A 24148-nucleotide genomic window follows, 5' to 3' on the forward strand; every position below is an offset into this window, starting at 1 on the left:
GGTGCCTGGAGGAGGCCGAGTTGGTCTGTGCGAGTTCTGTGCGTGCAGGCGGAGAATTGCGTCATTTTTTTTATGGTAAACGAAACTTGGACTCTCAAATATAAACGCAAATGAAGAGATATGGTAAGTTGCTAAATATGAGAAAGTAATATGACAAACTATTGGATGGTGTTTTTTTTTTAATTTGCCAATAAAAACAGGGATGCGAAGTAGAGATAGCAAACTCTTAGCTGTTATTGAAGGAATAAAATTGGCAACTCGAGACGCAAGATCACGGAGAAGCGTTGCACTGCAGTACTGCACACAGGCACGTGTGAGATTTGCGGATCCATCGAGCCAGAGCCAGACACGCACGGGTGATCCGGTGGAGCGCGAGCGTACGTACGTACGTGCAGGTGCAGTGCGTTCGTTCGTCGCACCCTCACACACTGATAGCGTCGCGATGACGACTTGATTAACCGAGACACTACTATCTCGCCGGCCCGGTTTTTTCTTTTTATTTTTTACCGGAAGTATCACCAGTAGGCATGATTTTACCGGTCTATACTGCGTGAGTCACGAGAGAGAAGGTAGGCTTCGTGGTTGCGCCCACTGCACGCGTGTCAAATTAATGTCAACGCTGATAGTACTAATTTTACTTGCCCGTAAGGGCTGTTTGATCGAGTGACTTTTTTTTATCTCTTGTCATATCGAATGTTTGAATGTTAATTAGAAGTATTAAATATAAACTAATAACAATTGATTATATAAATACAGACTATTTTATTAGAAAATTTGTAAGTCTAATTAATTCGCGATTAGCAAATATTTATTGTAGCATTATATTCGTTAACCATGGACTAATTAAGCTCAATAGATTCGTCTCGCAAAATAGTCTAGAGTATGGGTGGGTATTATTAATAGTCTATATTTAATACTTATAATTAGTTTCAAATATTCGATGTGTCTACTTAGTCATGCGCCCTGCTCTAGTCTAACAATTCGTATATAACATAGTTTTCAAAAATTACTATTGATTATGATTTTCTATTAAAATACATAAAGAAAACAAAAAATGTTTGTTTTTAATTGGAGTGTTTTTTAAAAAGCTTATAGGCTTCAGAAAAGCTCATTGTTTTTAATTGGAGTGTTTTTTAAAAAGCTTATAGGCTTCAGAAAAGCTCAACAACAAAAAAAAATAATCTCGAGTCTAACATTTCTGTCAAAAACAGGGCTGGGCTAGGTCGACCCCTTGGCTATCTCGAGTAGGCCAGGTCAGGTTTTTTTTCCGGTTTTTTAATAAAAAGTTTAGGCTCTTTCAGGTTTTTGGACTTTAACATCTAGATTTGGGTCCAAATCAGTTCATAATCGGGGTGAGTGGACAGAATTCAAACTAACATAGGTCTCAAAATATCACGTAGGATTAAATAGTGAGGTGGAGATAACAGAGAGAATGGGTCCCCCTTATGCAAGAGGTGACCTCCATACAATCTCCCATGAAAAAGGTGAAAAATATATAGATTAGCTAATAAATGGTTGGAATTAATATAACAAAAATAATGTAGAGTTGATGTATTGCATATGTTCCCTTTTAACTAATTAATGATTTGCCCGCATGCACAATATAAAGAGGTGTCTTTCACCTAGGACTACATTCTGAAGACAATGTTGAGGGGTATGGCCCACCGATCCTATCACCCGTGCCGGCTCACGCCGTCCGAGCTGGACACGACTTGCCCCCGCCTCACCCCACCCACCGGGCCCCACACCTCCAAGCAGACTGACACCCGGGACCCACAAACTCCTCGGCCCACCTGTCAGCCACGTAACGAACTCCTCCCCCCGACGCTCGTACACCGCAGCACACGCCGTCCCGGCCTCCTCCTCCTCTCTCTAGAATGATTCGCCATATATAGCGCCGTGTAGCGCCTCCTCTTCCTCTCTCATCGATCGATCGGTGGTGGGGGACACGGGGGAGGAGGAGGAGCAAGCTTAGGAGGGGGGAAGAGAAGAAGAAGCAACGGGACCCCAAGTATCCAACCCTTCGCCGATCGATCGATCGATCGATGAGCTACTAGCCCACGCCCAAAGATACAGCCTTTCGTTTGTTCGCTCGGATCGACCCAAATAAGCTACTAGCAGCTAGCCACTTAAATTCCTCCCAATTTGATTTAATTTTTTTTACCACCACATATATAAGTTCTAGCCACATTTCGGCCTACATACACATACACATATAATATATTTGGTTTGGTTTAGTATTAGTCTAGTCTGGTTCGATCCGCACCACAAGAAGCAGCAGCAGCAGCAGCAGCACGGTGAGTAGAGTACGTGTTCATCGGGTTTCAAGTGTGCGGATGCATGGGTTGGTTGGTTGATTCGATCCCCCGTCTCCTTTTGGTCTGCGACATCTTGTGTGTGTGTGTGTGTGTGTGTGTGTGTGTGTGTTCGATATTTCTGTGACGATCAGTTCGGTTCTCCTCTGATTTTTGGTGCTAGTAGAGATCGCTGATCGTATCGTTGATACAAAGCAGCAAAAGGCATGCACCGTGATTTTTCCTGGTCCTCGTTCGTTTTGTGCTACTCTGCGTTGGTCTTGTGTACTTGTGCGTGTGTGTGTTCTTGGTCTGGATGAAAGTGTTGTACTGCTCTGATCTGATCGCGGAAGTGGTGGGTTTTGCGCTGCCCTCTCCGATCGATCTCCTCGCTTTCGGAGGTTTCTGCCGCAGCCTTTTTTCTCTCGCTTGCAGCTTTAGCCAGCCCGCAGCAGCCGCAGGGAGAGTATAGTAGTAGTAGCACATGAGCTGCTGCATGGAGATTCCTCCCGATCTCCAGTGAGTTGGAGAAATTTTTTTTGCTCGGTTTTTGTTTCCTTCCAGTTCGTCCCGTCTTCCCACCGCGCTGTCACAAATTCACAATAGAATCGATCCATGTGTTTTTAAACCACTTCTCGGTGTGATCCCCCTTTGAATTCGATCGTTTGTTCGGTAATTTTAATGGATGTGATCTATGCGGGGTTTAATTCCTTTTGAACTTTTCGATCGATATTTGGCCAAGCTTCTGTGAATTTATTCGTACTTTTGCCCGTGCTGCTGTGTTAAATTTTTGCCCTAACCAGCGTCTTGCTCTTTTGGCGACAGGGTATCTGACGAGGAGCAGATCAATGGACGCGGAGACGGCGGCTCCTGCGCTTGCCGCGGCGTCTCACTCTCACCCGGAGCCGGAGGACTCGCCCATGGTAAGTTCGTATAGAGCGTATCTCTTCTGACAGTTCGTGCCTTTTCGCTTTACTACCTTTTTGTTATCTCTTCCACTGGTTGGTTAGTTCCATCGATCATACTGCTGCTGTGCATTTGGTGACTAAATATTTCGATGGAATGCACGCGGCACGTACGCCTACGTGGTTCTTGGGGTTTAGATGGTTTGATATATGGATGCAGTTTACAAGCTCATGGATGTGGGTGATTCTACTAATGCATTGTGTCCAGTGATTGGAGTAGTGCACTTAATGCAGCTGATACGGAGTAGTCAACCGAGTGGTTTTGTATGAACCGACCTTGTTGTTTAATTAATTACAAGTCTGTGCATGCAATGTATGTATGTTTACCAAAATTAGTGTCTCCTGCCATCACATGCAAGATCCTCATCGGGGTTGTTAATCTCTCTCTACATGTTGATATTCCGTTCGTTTGAACGTTAATTGAGGCTTTTTGTTTTTCGTTCATTTTCTTTTGCGTGCTGCATGGTGTGAGGAGAACTGGAAATTGCTGTTTTTTTTTCTGGACATGGCATAGGTGGAACCATTTTTTGTCATGCGCGTTAATTAGAAGGAATGTGGCTGGTTAAGTGGAAAGTAATGTTGGTGCTATCAGTTATTAACAAGCTGACAATGCAAATGCATGCTCCTGTCTATTTCTAGAAGTTTGGAACTATGTAGAATGTCTGGTTAATAAGGTAGATTCCTGATGATTTGCCAACGTGTTAACTTACATGTTTCAGTTGTCCAATTGAACTAGATATTGATATATGCATCATTGAGATCTTCATAGTAATTAGGCAATTACTTTCTGCAACCCAATTGCTTTTACCAACTTGCTGCTATTGTTCTACTTGTAAATTGGTGTCGAACTAGCAACATTGAACTTTAGTTCTAACATTTTTAAGTTCCATGTGCTTGCATGTATGCGCAATTTACTGACACTGGTGCTGTTGAGTCCGGTTAGCATCAGCAAGCTAATTAAGGCAAGCTAGGTGCACAGTAGTACATAGTGGTACATGATGTTGGGCTCGTTCGCGAGAGACTGCTGAGTATAACTTTTCTCTCTTTTTTCGCGTCCACGCTTTCCGAGCCGTTAAACGGTATATTCTTTTGTTAAAAATATTTATACGAAATTGTTTTAAAAAATTATATTAATCTATTTTTAAGTTTTTAATAGCTAATACTTAATTAATCATATACTAATGACTTTTGTTTGCGTGCACTGATTAGACTGCTCAGCACTCTCTCCTGCGAACGATCCGCTGATTGGTGTCTCCCTTTCAGTAGACTAGGGGTTTAATTCCATCCCACGCACACTGCACGCGCACCCTCTGTGCACCCTCTCCCAATCTCTCCCATTTCGGTGTCTCTGATCTCTGCTCCCTCCTCACTGCACCTCCTACACGAGCCAAAACGCGCCTGACCCGTGCTTTTGCATGTGTTGTTGTTGGCCCATTCCAAGAGGCCACAGGTGAGCAAGTACTACTCCAAGAAGAGGGCTAGCAGCAACGGCAGAAATGGCATGGATGATGCCAACCACGACGATTCCAAGAACGACCAGCCCCCCGGCTCGCCCCTGAGCAGACAGAGCCTGTCCTCATCTGCCACCCACACCTACCACGCAGGTGAGCAATGCTCCAGGCTTCCAGCTCGTCTATATATTTGTATGCAAATGCAAATTCCTGAATCCAACATGTCCGTGCCAAGTTGTTACTGAAAGTCTGTGTTGTGTTTGGGTTTTGATCAGGAGGGTTCTACGAGATCGACCACGAGAAGCTGCCCCCCAAATCCCCAATCCATCTCAAGTCCATACGCGTGGTAAAGGTGAACCTTTTTCTTGCTCGGACACTCCACTCTAGTGCTAGCTCGATCACGGTTCACTTTCTTGGTTTGCTCTGATGAATTGTGTTGACGAAGTGTTTGATCTGCGTTGCGGCTCGTGTCCTCGTGATGTGGTTTTTGGTGGTGCAGGTCAGCGGCTACACGAGCCTGGACGTCACGGTGAGCTTCCCGTCCCTCCTGGCGCTGCGGAACTTCTTCTCCTCTGTCCCGCCGCCGCGTACCGGTCCGGAGCTCGACGAGCGCTTCGTCATGAGCAGCAACCACGCCACCCGCATCCTGCGCCGCCGGGTGGCCGAGGAGGAGCTCGCGGGCGAGTGGATGCTCCAGGACAGCTTCTGGCTCGTCAAGCCCTGCCTCTACGACTTCTCCGCGTCGTCGCACCCGGCGTCGCCACATGATGCGCCGATCCCGTCGCCGCCTGCCTCTGAGCGGCCGAAGGCGCCGGTAGCCAGCTCCTTCCTCCTCGACACCTTGAAGTGCGACGGTGCAGGGTGGGGCGTGAGGCGCCGTGTCAGGTACATTGGTCGCCACCACGACGCTACCAAGGAGGTCGATGCCGCCAGCGATGGCTACGACACGGAGGTCAGCGTCCAGGAGGAGCAGCAGAGGCGACTGCGACAGCGCCGGGCGCAGGAAGACAACAAGAGCACTAGCAACGGCAAGAGGATGCGGGAGGAGGGAGAGTGCAGCAAGAACAGGAGCAGAGACGCGAGGAAGAAGAAAGCCAAGACGTACAAGAGTCCCAAGAAGGCGGAGAAGAGGCGCGTCGTGGAGGCCAAAGACGGCGACCCTCGGCGCGGGAAGGACCGGTGGTCGGCCGAGCGGTACGCGGCGGCTGAGAGGAGCCTGCTCGACATCATGCGCTCCCGTGGCGCCCGCTTCGGCGCGCCGGTGATGCGGCAGGCTCTGCGGGAGGAAGCCCGCAAGCACATCGGCGACACCGGCCTCCTTGACCACCTGCTCAAGCACATGGCCGGCAGGGTGCCGGAAGGCAGCGCCGACCGGTTCCGTCGCCGGCACAACGCGGACGGCGCCATGGAGTACTGGCTGGAGCCGGCGGAGCTTGCTGAAGTACGGCAGCAGGCTGGCGTGTCTGATCCATATTGGATGCCGCCGCCGGGGTGGAAGCCAGGTGATGACGTGTCCTCGGTCGCCGGTGACCTCCTGGTCAAGAAGAAGGTGGAAGAGCTAGCTGAAGAGGTCGATGGTGTAAAAAGGTCTCCTTGCTCACTCTGTTTTGCAGCTTCTACTTCTTGCGTTGATGGAATACTAACGTTTTTGTTAGCTGTACGAGTTTTTGCTAATTTTGACTTATGCTGGTGGTGTGAAGGCACATTGAGCAGCTCAGTTCGAATTTGGTGCAACTAGGCAAGGACACAAAATCTGAGGTAGAGCGATCTTACACCTCAAGAAAGGTAAAGCTCATGGACCAATCCATTTTTTCTTCTGTTTACTACTACTCAAGAAAGGTGATGTTTTTGTTTGCCCGTTGTGATTTAAAATGGAACAAGCTAATAAATAAGATATGTGGCTTTGCGTTGCATTGACCTGCCAAAGCCTTTGGTTTGATTTTTGTGAATTTCCATATGGGTATTATCAGTAGTTATGGGCCTTACGGCAAGAGTTGCTAGTCATTTTCAATCTATGCAAAGTGTAAATTGTAAAGTGAATGGCATATATGCAACTAGCTTTGCATTTTAAAACTTAATCTAGAGTTGATTTTGGATTTTTTTTATTATAGTTTATTTTCGAACATTTCCTATTAGAACTCATAAGTTATTTTTAACTATTAATAAGTGATTTCGTTTATGCTTGTAAAAGCAAAAGGATGAGGTTTTTCTCAGCTTACGTTGACAAAAGCACTACTTTCTTAGCTTATTATTTATCCTAATTCATCTCCTCCCTAGATTGTGAAATTGGTTCCATCGTTCTGTTCTGCTGTGCTTACTGTACTACTCATTTCGTTAGCATTTGTTTTTAGGAGAAGTATCAGAAGTTGATGAAGGCAAATGAAAAGCTCGAGAAGCAAGTTCTATCTATGAAGGTAACTAAACAACACTCATATTATTACCCTGACGCTTCATGCCAAACTATGCAAAGCAATGAAACTTAGTTAAGCATCAAAGGATCCGCATCTCTGATCCTGTTTCACTATAGTCCTGTACTTTTTTAAGGGTAAATGTGTATCTTTTCCTTGTTTAAATTACAGGACATGTATGAGCATCTGGTTCAGAAAAGGGGTAAGCTGAAGAAGGAGGTGCTGTCCTTGAAGGTATGTATACTCCTATATATACACTTGAAATCATCTGCACTTCACACATTATGATTTTCAAGCAAACTAAGAAATCATGTTCCCTGGGTATTTTAATTTGGTCCCCTTTGTTCTAATTATTCTGTTGTAGCTATCTGTACGTTACACAAATCTTGACCATCAATCTGTATCATTTTCAGGACAAGTACAAGCTTGTGCTGGAGAAGAATGATAAACTGGAGGAACAGATGACTAGTCTCTCCAGCTCATTCATATCTTTGAAGGTTAGTTGGTACTAGATTAGCACCCTTGCATGGCATTAGTAGTCCTTTCTGGGTTGTGTTTTGTCCCTGAAACATATGCCTTCCTCCAAATTGCTTGACACCACTGAATGTACAGGAACAATTACTGTTGACAAAAAGTGGAGATAACTTAAACATGGAGAAGGAGAGGGTAGAAGTGACTGTGGGCAAGCAAGAAACCGTTGTTCCCGGGAAGCCACCGTATGTTGATGGTGGTCGCCAGATCAGCCAGCAAGCAGATGCCACCGTTGTCCAAGTCGGCGAGAAGAGGACGGCGAGGAAGAGCAGCTTCCGCATCTGCAAACCACAGGGCACGTTCATGTGGCCACCACACATGGCGTCTGGCACGAGCATGGCCATCAGCGGGGGAGGCAGCAGCGACTGCCCCGCCGCCGCCGGACCGGATGAGCTCCCTCGCAGCAGCAGCTGCCCCAGCGCCGTGCCGGGGGCCCTCCCGCCGTCGTCGCAGGCTCCAGCTGAGGTGGTGGTCGCGTCGCCGCTGGACGAGCACGCGGTGTTCCCGGGAGGCTTCAGCACGCCGCCCTCAGCGTCGTCCACCAACGCCGCCGCCGCCGCCGCCGCCGCCAAGCTGCCCCCACTGCCCAGCCCGACGTCCCCTCTCCAGACGCGGGCCCTGTTCGCCGCCGGCCTCACCGTCCCGGCGTTGCACGACTTCCCCGGCCTCACGTTACGCCACGTGGTACGCTCAACTCAAACATCTCTGCACTGCATCCGCATCCGCATCGTCACTTCAGATGATTCTCCCAGAGAACTGGAACTCTGTTTCCTCGACCTGTGACACGCTGACCGAAAAAAAAAAGAAAAAAAAGAAAAAGAAAAACCATCCATTTCCTGGTTGATTCATGGCTGGCTGCTCGTCTGTCGATGTGCAGGACTCGTCTTCGCCGTCGTCCGCGCCTTGCGGTGCGAGAGAGAAGATGGCCCTGCTCGACGGAGACGGCCGGGGGATGAGCACCGTGGGCACCGAGCTGGCCCTGGCCACCCCGTCCTACTGCTGATCAAGTTTTCTCCCCCTTCCCTTCGATCTGCTTCGCCTCCTCCCGTCCCGCCCCATAATTAATCAACGGAACCAAATGCTTTCTGCTAGCTAGCTTAGGGCAGAGAAAAGATATAGTAACATATAAAGATAACAAAAAAAGAGATAGAAGAAAAATAAGGAACTCATAAAGATCTTTCTTTGTTGCAAACTCACGGTTACAGCTTACAACTTTGGTAGTAGCTGTTTCAGGTTGATTGGTCAGTTCTGGTGTTTGAGTTCAAGTCTGTACTGATCGATGCAATCTGGCCTGACAAATTTTGGTAGCCTGTTTTTTCTCTCTCCGGTAGTATGTGCCACAGCCCTTCGTGTGACACATTCGAAGTGGAATGTGTCCAGTTTTGTGATGGGCTCGGTGCACTATATTTTTGTCATGGATGACATTCATTATTCATATTAATTTGGTATAATTATAAGTCTGATTCTGTTTTACTGCAACTCTGTGTGCTTGCCGTGCCTTTCTCGAGCACTAGCTACAGCTGAAAGTTCCTTCAACATGTGCAGCAAATAACTCTGAATCTGATTCGTAACTGCATGCTTGACGAATCGAGGCTTGCAGCTTTATCCCCTTCTCTGAGAAGTGTGGATTTGAGTATTACTCGTGTCCAATCTTTTACATAAAGCTATGGCTTTGATACTCCCTCCGGTCTCAAATAATTGACACTGGTTACTACTCCTATTTATTTGGAAACTTTGACCATTCGTCTTTTTTTAAAAAAAATATTATGTATCGAAAAATATATTATATTCATGATGTATGACGTATAAATATACAATAGTATCATTTTCACTAATTATCAACTGATCGTTTAATTGTTATTAATCAATGATTAAAATTAAAATAGTAATAGTCAATGGTGATAAGTAAATAAAAACGGAGGATGTATTTGATACTTCTAAAATGGGTGAATGACCCTTTCCAAAAATAAAAAGTTAAAGAAAGTTCATTCCTTTATCGATCAGCTGACTATTGCCATCTCAATTTGACCATAAATTTCTTTAAGAGTAAATTCACAAAATCACAGTTATTTGGTAATTTTATATGTGTATCTTTACAAAACTACAATAATAACTGACATTCTTTTAACCGATAAGTAACTGTATACCATCATGTGTATGACGTTTGGGCCCAATTACCAGCACTCTGAGTACTGCGTATATGTATGCTAGGTGGGTAAACTTTTTAAACAAACAAAAATTACTCATCTTTTAAATGAAAGTCATATTATGATGAACAAAAGTTGAATGGTTATAATTAGATCTGACATACTTATAATTATTTATAAATTTTTCAACAAAACAACCGGTTATAATTAAATTTAAACAGTGTTGTTGTCATCAATTATTCAAGAATGGAGGAGATATAAAATGAATAAAAATACTTGGCAGTATGGGCGATGGGCGGTTTGGGCTCCTCCCGGGCCATTTCCTTCCATGGTTTAGTTAGAGCATCTCTCGAGAGAGAGCCAAAAAATCTAGTCTTAATTTTTTTTATATTCGTAGCTATCCCGAAATAATTCTACCACTAAATCTTCCCAACTCCAATAATCCTCCTACTTTTACTGGTTGGAGTGATTGGTAACACCAAAAAAGACCTTTAAACCTGACTCATTTTGTAGGTTAGTATTAGGAGCAAGATAAAATTAGGAAAATGTACTTGACATTATTAGATATCAATTTATAGACTAATTTTCTAAAAATAAATTTTAGGTCATATATTAGACACTGTCGGAGATGCTCTTATAAATGTTTAGGCAGAGTGAACCCAGAACAAAAATTATCAGAGTTCTATACATGTCATAACACATATAATAATCTTATTTAAACTAATAATATAATTAATATAGACTAAATCAACTAAACAATAGAATTCTATCTAGAATCCTGTGACCCTGGGTAGCATACTATAGAAACGCCCCTGTGTTTAGGTATAAACCACATGAATGTTTTTTTCCATTAAAATGATATGAATACAACTATAATATAATTATACTAATATAATTACAATATAGCTGTCATATAAGTAAGGTTTAATGATTTTTATTTACATAAGACTTACATATTAACTCTATAATACTTATATTTACACTACAAGCTAGTTAAATTATAATTACGCTGTAATTAAATATAATTATATTCGTGTGATTTTAGAGAAAAAAAACGCTCGAGTAATATAGAAGACACTCCCAGCATAGAAGCAAGCAACAGTTTCGTGGCTGCCAAGTTTTTCGTCGCTCCTTTCCGGCCAGGTCCAAGTGAGTGCCAAGCAAGTTTCACTCTTACTAAAGAGGCTTTCCGTTTAATCTCGGATCCGACGGCAGCTGATCCACCCGAACGCGGATCCAACGGCAGCAGAGAGCTTCCTTGCCCGCTACGTAGTAATCGATCCCAACGGGCCCAACCGGCCCACTACTAGTTCACTATACTACACGTTGATGAAATGGAACAAAAAGGCCTGAAAATTCTGGAACCTTCGGACTCGCCGCCCACTTCTTCTCCCCCATTTCCTCACCCGGAAAGCCCAAACCCTAACGCCGCCGACGGCGACCGCAATGGCGGCGGCGGCGGCGGACCCTCGGCGGGTGCGCAACACGTGCATCCTGGCGCACGTAGACCACGGCAAGACGACGCTGGCCGACCACCTCGTCGCCTCCTGCGGGGACGGGCTCGTCCACCCGAGGCTCGCCGGCCGCCTCCGCTTCATGGACTACCTCGACGAGGAGCAGCGCCGCGCCATCACCATGAAGTCCGCCGCGGTCGTGCTCCACCACGCGGGGCACCGCGTCAACCTCATCGACTCGCCGGGGCACATCGACTTCTGCTCCGAGGTCTCCTCCGCCGCGAGGCTCTCCGACTCGGCGCTCATCCTCGTCGACGCCGTCGAGGGCGTCCACATCCAGACCCACGCCGCGCTGCGCCAGGCCTTCCTCGAGCGCCTCCGCCCCTGCCTCGTCCTCAACAAGCTCGACCGCCTCATCTCCGAGCTCCACCTCACCCCCGCCGAGGCCTACACGCGCCTCCACCGCATCATCTCCGACGTCAATTCCATCCACTCCGCCCTGCGCTCCCACTCATACTTCTCCCTCCTATCCTCCCTCGACGACCACCCCTCCTCCAGCTCTTCTTCCTCGCCGGACGAGCTCCCCGAGGACGTTGATCAAGACGAGGAGGACGCCTTCCAGCCACAGAAGGGGAATGTTGTCTTTGCCTGTGCCCTTGATGGCTGGGGCTTCCGCATTCACCAGTTTGCTGAATTCTATGCTGCCAAGCTCCCCAACATCAACGCCAATGCCTTGCTCAAAGGACTCTGGGGTCCGCGATACTTCCATAAGAAGAAGAAGATGATTATGGGGAAGAAAGGGATTGAGGGTGGGGACGCTCAGCCGATGTTTGTGGAATTTGTCCTCAAGCCTCTTTGGCAGGCATATCAGGGAGTGCTGAGCGAGAATGGTGAGTTGGTGAAGAAGGTCATTGCAAACTTCAATTTGAATGTTCCGCAAAGAGAGCTGCAGAACAAGGACCCAAAGGTGGTTGTGCAGGCTGTAATGAGCCGCTGGCTGCCGCTTGCTGATGCAGTGATGACAATGGTGGTGGAATGCACGCCTGACCCTGTTGCCGCTCAAGGGGTCAGGGTTGCAAGGCTTATGCCAAAGAGGGAGGTTGCACCAGAGGATGCTGCTGGTTGCCCTGATGTTGTTGCGGATGCAGAGAGTGTCAGGAGCTGTGTGGAGGCCTGCGATGCGAGATCAGATGCACCAGTTGTGGTGTATGTGTCAAAGATGTTTGCTGTGCCATATAAAATGTTGCCATTCAAGGGGGTGGATGGGGTGCTGTTGAACCACCAGGGGGCCAATGAATCTGAGGAGTGTTTTATGGCATTTGCAAGGGTCTTTTGTGGGGTCCTTCGTGCAGGGCAGAAGGTATTTGTGCTGTCGACACTGTATGATCCGATGAAAGGGGAAGCAATGCAGAAGCATGTACAGGAGGTGGAGCTGCAATACTTGTATGAGATGCTTGGGCAGGGCCTGAGGCCAGTTTCTAGTGTGGGTGCTGGGAATGTGGTTGCAATCCAAGGACTTGGTCATCATATATTGAAGAGCGCTACATTGTCATCCACAAAAAATTGCTGGCCTTTCTCAAGTATGATGTTCCAGGTGTCTCCAATGCTTAAGGTTGCAATTGAGCCCTCCAACCCAGCAGATTTGGGAACCCTTGTTAAAGGGCTTAAACTTCTCAACCGGGCAGATCCATTTGTTGAGTACACTGTCTCGCAGAGAGGTGAGCATGTTCTTGCTGCAGCTGGGGAGATACATTTGGAGAGGTGTAAAAAGGATTTGGAGGAACGATTTGCAAAGGTTAAATTGGTGGTCTCAGACCCCCTTGTATCCTTTAAAGAGACAATTGAAGGTGAAGGCCTTGCCTTGATGGATAGTTTGAAGACTCCACGGGAATTTGTTGAGAGAACAACTCCAAATGGGAGATGCACCGTAAGAGTTCAGGTCTTGAGACTTCCAAATGCACTCATTAAGGTTCTTGAGGAAAGTGAACAGTTGCTTGGTCAAATAATTGAGGGGAAAACCGCAAAGAGGAATGGTGTGTTGGATCCACATCTTTCTCAGGATGATGGTGATTCTGCTGCAACGCTTAGGCAACGACTGATCAGTGCCATAGACAGTGAATTGGAAGCATTTTCTGGGCAGGTGGATAAAGAAAAGCTTGACAGGTATAGGAATACTTGGCTTGGATACCTCCGAAGAATCTGTTCACTTGGTCCTTGGCAGGTTGGTCCAAACCTCCTGCTCTTGCCCGATGTGAAATCAAGTGACAGTGTGATAACCACTCAAGATGGAAGGGAGGGAATTCTTGTGCGTGGTATAACTCATGTCTCTGAGAGATTAGGTTTTGTGTGTGGATCTGATGCTGAAGATAAAAATGATCTCGATGACAGTGAACCATCAGCAGATATTCCTGAATCATTACATCTAGAATCTGTGGCACTGAGAAACTGCGTAGTGTCAGGATTTCAATTAGCAACAAATGCAGGGCCACTATGTGATGAGCCTATGTGGGGTCTAGTATTTGTTGTTGAGCCTTACATATTCTCTGATCACTCTGATGTTGCAAATCACTCTGAACAGTACAACATCTTTAGTGGTCAAGTAATTACCGCTGTCAAGGAAGCATGTCGAGAAGCTGTTGTTCAGAACAAGCCAAGGCTAGTTGAAGCCATGTATTTCTGTGAACTGACCACACCAACAGAACAGTTGGGTGCCACATATGCAGTTCTTAGTAGGAAGCGGGCAAGGGTTCTGAAAGAGGAGATGCAAGAAGGAACCTCTTTATTTACTGTGCACGCGTACTTACCAGTTGCTGAGAGCGTTGGATTTTCTAATGAGCTCAGGAGTGTAACAGCTGGTGCAGCCAGTGCTCTGCTTGTTCTTAGCCACTGGGAAGCTATTCCTGAGGATCCTTTCTTTATGCCAAAAACGCAAGAAGAGATTGAAGAATTTGGAGATGGTTCCAGCATTGGGCCAAACCTAGCTAAGAAGCTTATGAATTCTGTCAGGCGAAGGAAGGGGCTTCATGTTGAAGAGAAGGTGGTTGAGCACGGCACAAAACAGAGGACGCTTGCAAAGAAGGTGTAGTTATTTTGTTTGTTTCAAATTTTGTCCTGATGAAACAAAATATAATCAAATACGAAAATCAATGTGACCACATGTTTTGTTATGCTGATCTTATTGAAAATATGTATTCTCTTTTATTCATGCATGCCGTTTATTTCCTAGAGAAGGATTATGAATGAGTTTGTGTTTTGCTGCTCTTTCTTATTAGAGTGCTGCGATACTGCAAAATATGCCATGCTTCTGTCTTATAGAATAACTTGTACATCGTTAGATTAAAAAGATTGACAATATACTGCGTGGTCCTTTCATGAAGGAAAATGTTAGGGAGTGATTGGGGAAAACCAAATGACATTTAAAAATGAAGTAAAGTACATGGCCGGTCCTTAAACTTGTGACGTGGTATCACTTAGATCCATAAACTTAAAAAATACACGTCTAGATCTATGAACTTGTTTTAATGTAACATTCAGGTCCATAAACTTGTTTTAAAAGTATTATTCAGATTCATGAATTAATGTACCATTCAGGTTCGTAATTTTATACGTTAAAACGAGTTTATAGATCTTTTTAAGTTTATGGACCTAAGTGTGGTACTGTGCCACAGGAACCGGCTATGTACTTTACTCTTACCAATAAAAATAATTTTTGAATAAACCTTTTATATACATGTTCTTGGTGATCTGAAAGCTATATACATATTCTTAGCGATCTAAAAACTAAGACTGAAAAATAAAATTATAATAAAAAGGTAAAATCTACTTTAAATTTAAAGTTTAAAATTTAAATGGTTTATAAGTATAACCGAAGCAAAAATATATACTCCCTAAATTATGTTTGACGCCGTTGACTTTTTTATAAATATTTGACTATTCGACTTATTCATTTTTTTATCAAATATATAAAGCTATACATATACATAAAAGTATATTTAATAATAAATAAAATGATATAAAAATAATTAATAATTTTATAAATTTTTTGAATAAGACGAATAGTCAAACGTATATAAAAAAGTTAACGGTGTCAAATATTTAGGAAATAAGTGAGTACACAATAAGAGCAGGTACAATAGCAGGCTATAAGCCGGCTGTAAACATATTTTAATGAGAGAAGAAAGAAGAACAGTGAGCTATAGATTTATAGCCAGCTATAGTACGGACTTCAAGACTCAATATGTGTATGACAGATGAGACGTTGTAGTATATGTTTTGAAGGTAACTATTGTATTAATTAGATCTTAGATTAGCTATAGATGAATTGGAGCTAATAGCTGACCATATTTAACTTAGCTCTAACAGCAGCAAGAGACCTGCCCTGCGGCTTGCCTGTTCCATAGCTAGTGGATGGGTTGGGGGGCTGAAATATAAAATCTGTGTAGTCCATTTAGAATAACATGCACCGTGGAAAGAGTATCTCTAAATGTAGCGTCATCTACGTGACACACTGAGACCACTCACTCATACGATGAGATATATTTATACGTGAGATGTTTGAATTACGTTTTCAATCCTGTTGCTCAAGATGGTTTGAAGCAAATTGCATCAATTATTTCAAATATCAAAAAACACAATTTCAATTATAAAGAACTCCACGTTGCAATGGGAAGCATTAATGAGTATGCCTCAAAATATGGCATTTAATACCACTCCTTTTTTCATATTATAAATATTTTTGGTACTACCTTCCGTAGATCAATAAAAATGTTTTTTTATATATGTTCAGATTCACCCGTATCCCTATGAACATAATAAGGACTAGAACATCTTATAATAAAACAGTAAATAGTTTGACAGATGGATGGAAGTATACGGTGCTAACAACGGAAATAGAACTCAAGGTTGTATAAGCGTTTCTATGTTTTGTAGTAGGATTTATATGTTGTTATTATCCTCCAAGAAGAAAACAAAAGAGACAGAGCACATGCACATGATCTTAAATTATAATCCTTTATGTATGCGAAGTTCAAAGATAAAACAATAGTTGTCACTTAAACATATCTAATCAATTTATTAAATGCCATGCTAGTATGTTAACAGTCCAAATGGTCATATATTACTTACATTGAATGGTTCTCAAAATCAACATGATAGAAAGTATGCACGTGAAAAATCATGCCCTGAGAGTGCCTAGTTACATACAACCAGGGCTAGACCAAGTTTTGCCCCTCAAAACCTCAAAACAGGGCCAAATTGGCCTGTAAAATCTATAATTCGCTACAGATTCTTCAGAGATTATTAGAATACACCAAAAAATGTGGCAGCAGCAAAGAGCAAAAAAAGTACTCCTCCTATCAGGCCAACCTGGGAAAAAAAAAAGAAAAATGTACCTTCATAAGTCAAATAACCAAAATCGCAAAAAAAAAATAATCAGAGCACTAATAATTAAATCAAAACGAACAAACAGCCAAAATTGGTATGCTTTTCTGTCTAACATCAGCTGCTTCAGAATCGTCACCCTTGTTTACCCATAACCGCACAGAAAACTTTAGCTGTCTTACCAGCTTCTCAGATAGGTAGTTGGCCAAGAATGCTCCCCCAACAATTGCAAGGGATGTTGCAACCAAATGTCCAGCTATGGCTCCGCTGGCGACGCCAAAAGGAGACTACAAATTTAAGAGGAGGGCGGTTTATGGTATTGCAAATCTAAACTAAAATATACAAATGCATTATGTTGCTATGTCTCGTACAGACCTGAGCAGCACCTAACGCAATTGTAGCTAGCATAGAGCGATCTCCCCACTCCTGCAAAAAAAAAAAAAAAAAAAAAAAAAAAAAACACGAAAAATTATTTGGTGAGCAATAACAAGATAATTTACAATTTGAAAGGATAAAATACCAATCTCCCAGAAGTGCTTGAAAATTATTCTCAGTGCATGAGAATCAACTTACTGCAAAAAAAACAAGGCTGAAAGACTTCCAAAGGACCTCAAGAGGACTGGTTAACTTTTTTGACACCTGCAACAAAGCACAAACAAACTTTAGTTCAAAAAAAAGGGGAAAGGCACAAAACTTCTTTTTGATACTAAAGCTTTGCCAAGAAATAATCAGTCTCAATGTTTCGCTGGAATTAAGAATAAGTGAAACGACCTATTAATGCTTAAAATCTAATTTGTGGATAAAACTTTTATATACATGTTTTGGCATATCTAAAAGTAAATGCTGAAAAATAAACTGCAATGGAAAAACCCCAAAGTCAACTCCAAATTTAAATTCTAAAGTTCAAATTTTGGCTTATAAGCATAAGTGAAAAGATGAGCCTAATTTTAATAATTCTCAAGATCAGCAAATACAAACTTTCCAAATCTTTGGTTGGCTACTGCATACCTCCACCTTTGCAGATTGCCAGAAAGTAAATCTAAAACCAAAGTAGTTATAAGATTTGATAAGAAATTCTTCATAGAATGAACATTCTATAAAAGTACAACCTTCTCCTTGACAAGCTCCTCGGCCTCAGCCAATTCCCCAGATTCAGAGTTTCCCTGAAGATTTCCATTTGTATTATCTGGAAGTTGCCATGCATCTTTTATTGACTTGAAACCAAAAAATGCCAGGAGGGCAATTGCTGCATACTCTCCTATAGGTAACGCTGCAAAAAAAAAAAAAAATTGTATTAACAAGTATGTCCATTAGGATATCGGAGACACGTATCAGAACTTCCAAAAGTAAACCCAAGGACATACAAAATGCCAAATATGCATACTAAAAACTACAAAGAAATACTGCTAGAGAAAGCATAGTATTTTATACTTGTTTGAAATTGTGCTGGCACAGACTGGAAAATCCTTCCAATTATAACACTCACGATGGTCATCAGGGAAAGAGCAGCCATTGACCCAAGTAAAACCTGCTCATAAAATTCACAAGGTATATAGATGTTAAAATAGTTACTACCTAAAGGACCACATATTTCTATACAAATTTAAAAAAAGATAAATATATGAAGGGCAAATATACCACTCCAAAACACCATCATTAAAAACTAAAACCATGAAACCACAACTACAAACAAGCGCTACTAAACCCAGCAGTCTTGTGGCCTGGTTGCACCTTTGTCATATCCCATCAAACAGCTGCCTTCCCCACCTGAACTCAGGCTGCAGCCATCACTATCTAGGACGAGGAATAAGTGGCTATAGGATTGTTGTATAATCAGGGCTCTCTCCAGTGGCAAGTGGAGTGTTATGGACCCATGAACCATAAAGCATATAACATGATTTTCTGCACTACCAACAGTATATCAGTATCACTTTGAGCATTTTTTTCCATGAAGAAATCAGATCAATCAGCACATGCCTTTTCCTTTGGACTGTTTGCAATTACAGATGCATGTGTTTGATTAAATATAATTCAGTTATAGGTAAAAGCAAGCTTTTGGCTTTTCTTAAAATGACAAAGTGATCACTCTGGGTTGGCCTATACATTTAGTCCTGTAGTGAACAAAATGCAGGTGCTTTGGAGTGCAACGTAAACAATTTTGTACATGGAAGAACAGATAAAAAGAAGAGAGCCATACTGTGAAGAGCAAAACAAACAACTTAAATAATTAACAATAACATGAGAAAGGTCTCAATCTCCAGGTTCAAACATACCAATGCTCTCTGATATTGCATAGCAAGAAGTGCAGCGATGAAAAATGTCTGCAATATGTCAACAGAAAGGTCAGCGGTCAGCCAAACAAAATTTCTTGGTTTACTCAACCATATTAAGAATATAGCATAAGATTTTACAGTATAGCAAAGTGTTTATTGAACATAGCTCCAAGCACAGAGAACACTGCAGAACTTGTAGATACATCAAAACTGGTAGTTTTATAAGGGAAAAAACTAGGAGCTACAGCACAAGGTATAACTCCAAAACAGTGGTATTAAGTAACTCATTATCAAGGTAATGCAGATCCAGTTTTATTCAGTTGATACTCAATTTGTCAAGTCTACATATCATAATTTTGGAGCACAAAAGTAGATAAGAAACAAGGTCTCATCATCCATCAAGTATTCAAGTTGCAACAAAAAATACATAGGAAAGAAATGAAACATAGACATTGGTCAGTAATACCAAATGTGGGTGGACTCCAGATTTGAGAGATGGAGCATCAGAGTAAAAAAATCGAAGGTCCATAATTAGTCAAAATATCAGAAATTCAGTTTAGTTAGTTAAATTAGTAACCCCAATAGAGTTATGAAACATTCCCTTGCACTATGGGTATTTTAGCTAAAACAAAATGACAAATATTTTGTACTTTAAAGAAGGTAGCATCCTGTCATGTATCTAGAAGGATAAAGAAAGAGAAAATGTCAACTTAGATGGACTGCATACCTTATCCCCAATCTCTGATACAAAAATTAGTGTAAATGCTGCAGTGAAACCTGACTTTGCAAGCATTGCTACAACTGCAGATGGCTGTCCTTTGAAGAAAACAATAAAAGCAGATGCCACGGCACATAGAAGTATCCCAGCTGCAATGGATTGTGGGTAACGAGATCCTGAAGGTAGTTTTGTTCTGCCATCCAATGCCAATTATACTAGTGCTATTTAGATGAGGATGGATGAAGATTTGAATTAAAGATAGTAGAAAACGAAAACTCACGGTTTGTTTGAATTGCTGGTAGTGGAACTATCCAAATGTTCCCCATGGTTACCTGCTTCACCTCCTTCATAGCTTCCAGCTCCTACATTTACATTGGATGTTTGCACTCTAACATTGTGACGTATTGGTCTCAACCATGGCAATCTACATCTTACTGCTGAAAGAAAACCGTGCAATTAAAATATTTATAATGATACCTGCCCAAATTCAAACAAGAAATCTTAAATAATACAGAATCATTATGACAGGAAGTAGCACCACAAGAAGGTTGTAGGTAGTGGTATGAATCTGAGTGTCTTTTGATACAAAAATGGTTTGGACATGAATGCATAGAATGGCATTCATAATGAACAGTACGGTCAACTTCATCAGCAAGTTTCACAAAGAGAAATGGATGCTTGCACTTGATTTGAGACATGGACAACAATCATATCTTTCGCAAAAGGTCACTGGAATTGGATGAGTAAAAAATCTCAAAAATGGAATTTATGTTTAAAAACATCTTGTAGATGCATAGCAGTACATTTTTTGTACCGCACTTCTCAATGTCACACTCAAACTCCAGCTGTATTTAGAGCTTCAGCGCGAGTAGTGACAGGAACAACAGGCAAGCTGGAATTCACGGCAGAGCCTAGGACGAGATGTGTTCCAAGTGAAACTGAGGCCAAGAATGACGGTGGATGTACAATGTGGGGGTGCAGCGACTTAGGCATGTCGGCAAAGCCCAGCGCACAGTGTAGCACAAGAAAGGTTGAGCTTGACTAGGCAATATAGCTAAGATTGAGGTCGAAGCATAGACTGACCCCAGCAAAGACAGGTACAATACAATTAGCTATAGCAAGGCACAAGAATTCAACTAGCAGTTGAAAAATAAAAGGACTGCTATGTTTCACTAGAGTACAGCTAGAATATGCGTCACTAAACTAAAATATCTAAAATTTAGAGCAGAGAGAATTCGGTTCATATGATCGGAGCTCTCCACTTGTCACGCTACAAGGTTAAGGTAGTACTACTACTAGTGCTGCAGCAGTATCCAACACTAGGTTCACAATCACTACAAATCCAACGCTTAATTACGGGGTACGGAACGATTTCCCGTGGAGAAACCTGCACCTTAGGAAGGTGGGGGAGGGGGGGGGGGGTGGAGCGCCGACGCTTACCCAGCGGCGCCGGTGGCCGGGTCGACGGTTGGGGCGGTCCACGGCGGGGCTTCGTCGAGGGGGAAGGGAGGAGCAGGGGCGCGGGGCAGGCGGAGAGCGCGGGCGACATGCCGGTCGATGGCGTCGCCGGAGGAAGGGGAGCCCGGAGGTGAGGCAGAGGAGGAGGGAGGAGGGGAGGAATGGAGGCCGCTCCGGCTGCCTGCCTGAGCGGAAGGAAGGAAGGAAGGCGACGGCCTCGGCGCTTCGCGTAGCCTCGTCTCGTCTCTCTCGGTTGGGCTGCTCGGGCTCTCTGGGCCCGCTTTAGATGGGCCGGGACTCGCCTCGTCTCTCTCGGTTGGGCTGCTCGGGCTCTCTGGGCCCGCTTGTAGATGGGCTGGGCCCAGCCCCGATCTGTGTAAATGCTGGTCTGTTGGGCTTATTGGGCCTGAAGGCTAACTTGGTCAATGCCGCAATTTCAGTGCTTGGAACTGCATCGCCATCACGGGCTGTGGCGGCGCATGGGATTGGCCATGTCAAAGTAGAGACGGATTTGAAGTCAAAATCTATAGGTTGAAACTGACTTCGATTATTTATCCGCTTTACACACATACTTTCTAAACAGTTAAATAGAGTTTATTTTTTCAAAGAATTCTCTATATAGAAGTTATCATCAGTAGATTCTTAGTATTTAATTTCATTATTTATATCATTAAATAATTATAAAAAATACAGATAATCATTCATCGTTTATCTACATAAATAACACATCATGGCTATAAAGCTTAATATGTAATATGTCACATTATTATCATCCACAATTCATTAGATTATAAATATTAATATACAAGCATATCAAATCATCATCCTCTATATCACTTTCATAATATTTCAACACATATTCATCCGCCATCTAATAATATTTAGCTAAATTTTATCCATATATCCACTGCCGTCTTTATTTCATTTTTTGTTTGGTTATGCCATTATATTTTCCATTTCAAAAATAAGCTGGGATGCTTGACGGTGGATCTTACATGAAAAATGTAACTTGTGTTGATATGTACACTTTCTAGACATGTTTCGGCTTATCTGCTTTTAGTTTCTTCACTGTCAACCTTTCGGTTGCTATTATTTTAAGACTTACCTGTGTTGATATGACTTTGCAACAGAAGGCCGAAAGCGTCAGAGCAACTCGTTTTTTGAACTAATCCAAATTGTTAAGTATGGTTGCCATGCATATATGCGTGGCTGTTGCTAGCTTGTTTCGTTTAGTTAGTTAATTAAGACTTAACTGGTCATGTACGAGAAAGGCCAACTAAATTAGCCCAAAGAGACCACGCTGTTAGATTAATTGATTGCATCCATAAAAATAGATTATGAATTTAAACCTAATCTATATATATGATCACCAATTAATTCAGATGCGGAAATTAAACATTGACCTGCGGACGTAGCCATAGATTTTTTCTCTTCTTTTCTTGATCTCTGCCTTTTCTTCCTTGTCGCCGGCGAGATCAGATCGCCAGTGATCTGTTCCGAACCTCCGACCTTCGGGTCTCCAACGGCACTGGCCTGAAATCGTCACACGAAACCCTTCCAGCGCATCTCTGATCGGGAGAGATTGATTTTGAATTTCTGGTTGCGAGAATAAGCGACACGAGCGTCCCCATGGGCTCCTCTTCTTTTATATAGCACTGGTGGGCCTCGGGGCTTTTCCTAATCCGATTCTGACCCGTAACCACTGATCGCAGTTACGGCCCATGAGGGTTACGAATTTAGAGTTAGAGATAGATTACGGATAGGATTACGGCGGTTATATCCTTTCCTAAATATCGGCTAACCGATAAATTAACCAACATTCTCCCCTTGATTTAGAGGTTAATTACGAGTCCATCATATAATACAGCTCCCCAAAGCAATGTGTCACAACAACATTTAGCATCATTGAGACGACAAGACTTATAGTTCACTATATCACACAAATAAACCCTTGATTAATTAAGCGGGGGTTGATTGAACTTAATTGCCCCGGTTTTCAGGATCATATTCAAGGTCATTACACAATCTCATGTTGGCCACATGTTCTTTGAACAAATTGGGAGGTAAGCCTTTAGTTAACGGATCCGTAAGCATTGATTTAGTGTTTATGTATTCAACTTTAATTGTTTAATCATGTACTCTATCTTTCACAACATGGTATTTAACGTCAATGTGCTTGGCAGCTTCACTTGACTTGTTGTTACTCGTATAGAAAACCACGGCCTCATTGTCGCAGTACATTGTCAGTGGTCTTTCAATGCTGTCAACCACTTGTAATCCCGGGATAAAATTTTTAAGCCATACAGCCTGCCCCGTTGCATGATAACATGCCACAAATTCTGCCTGCATTGTCAGTGTTTGTTTAGTACTTTTCCATGAAATGGCTCCCCCGCAAGAGTGAATATATACCCAGAAGTAGATTTCTTGGTATCTAAACACCCTGCGAAGTCAGCATCCGAATAGCATGTAACTTCTAGCTTATCAGATTTTTTGTATGTGAGCATGTAATGTTTAGTTCCTTGCAAATAACGCAATACTTTCTTTACTGCCTTCCAGTGGTCCATACCTGGTTTAGACATATATCTGCCAAGCATCCCGGTTACAAAACGCCAAGTCTAGTCGCGTACAAACTTGAGCATACATTAAGCTTCCGACAGCTGAAGCATATGGTACCTTAGTCATTTCTTTTTCTTCCAATTCATTTCTCGGACTTTGGAATGAACCAAATTTGTCCCCTTTCATAATTGGAGCAGGTGATGTCGATCATTTGCTCATATTATATCTTTCCAATATTCTGGAAATATATAATCTCTGAGATAATCCTAGCACCCCTTTGGACCTGTCTCGGTGAATCTCGATACCCAAAACGTATGATGCATCACTGAGATCTTTCATATCAAATTTCGATGACAAAAATTCCTTGGTTTCTCGCAGCAGATTCTTGTCACTGCTTGCTAATAAAATGTCATCTATATAGAGTACTAGTATAATAAATTTCCCACCTTTAATTTTGGTATAAATGCAGTTGTCCACCTTATTTTTCTTAAATCCGAATTACTTGATAATTTCA

At 42.8% G+C, this 24148-nt stretch overlaps 2 protein-coding genes across 5 annotated transcripts; one reads left to right on the forward strand and one right to left on the reverse strand.

Moving 5' to 3' along the window:
- The first annotated feature begins 3142 nt into the window (after nucleotides 1-3142).
- Nucleotides 3143-14404, forward strand: LOC102720413 (elongation factor-like GTPase 1). The gene is made up of 10 exons (XM_040521787.1): nucleotides 3143-3217; nucleotides 4701-4863; nucleotides 4986-5062; nucleotides 5210-6297; nucleotides 6411-6495; nucleotides 7062-7124; nucleotides 7290-7352; nucleotides 7532-7615; nucleotides 7731-8428; nucleotides 11191-14404. Exons 1-10 carry the CDS (start codon nucleotides 3143-3145, stop codon nucleotides 14333-14335), a joined length of 5541 nt encoding a protein of 1846 aa, XP_040377721.1. The 3' UTR covers nucleotides 14336-14404.
- A 1847-nt stretch (nucleotides 14405-16251) lies between these two features.
- Nucleotides 16252-22612, reverse strand: LOC102703766 (GDT1-like protein 2, chloroplastic). 4 transcript variants are annotated; one of them, XM_040522024.1, is made up of 10 exons: nucleotides 22482-22612; nucleotides 19901-20057; nucleotides 19630-19813; nucleotides 18903-18950; nucleotides 18061-18157; nucleotides 17739-17899; nucleotides 17203-17268; nucleotides 17005-17055; nucleotides 16812-16916; nucleotides 16252-16614 (listed from the first exon to the last, which is right to left on the reverse strand). In XM_040522024.1, the coding sequence occupies exons 1-10, from the start codon at nucleotides 22495-22497 to the stop codon at nucleotides 16549-16551; spliced, it is 951 nt and encodes a 316-aa protein (XP_040377958.1). In that variant the 5' UTR covers nucleotides 22498-22612; the 3' UTR covers nucleotides 16252-16548. The 4 variants fall into 4 exon arrangements, with proteins under 4 accessions (XP_040377958.1, XP_040377959.1, XP_040377957.1 ...); XM_040522025.1 differs by having other exon boundaries at nucleotides 19901-20054; nucleotides 22482-22611; XM_040522023.1 differs by lacking the exon at nucleotides 22482-22612 and adding an exon at nucleotides 21061-21262 and having other exon boundaries at nucleotides 19901-20054.
- Between the last annotated feature and the right edge of the window lie 1536 nt (nucleotides 22613-24148).

Source organism: Oryza brachyantha, chromosome 3 (assembly GCF_000231095.2).
Source record: "Oryza brachyantha chromosome 3, ObraRS2, whole genome shotgun sequence".
Taxonomy (NCBI): domain Eukaryota; kingdom Viridiplantae; phylum Streptophyta; class Magnoliopsida; order Poales; family Poaceae; genus Oryza; species Oryza brachyantha.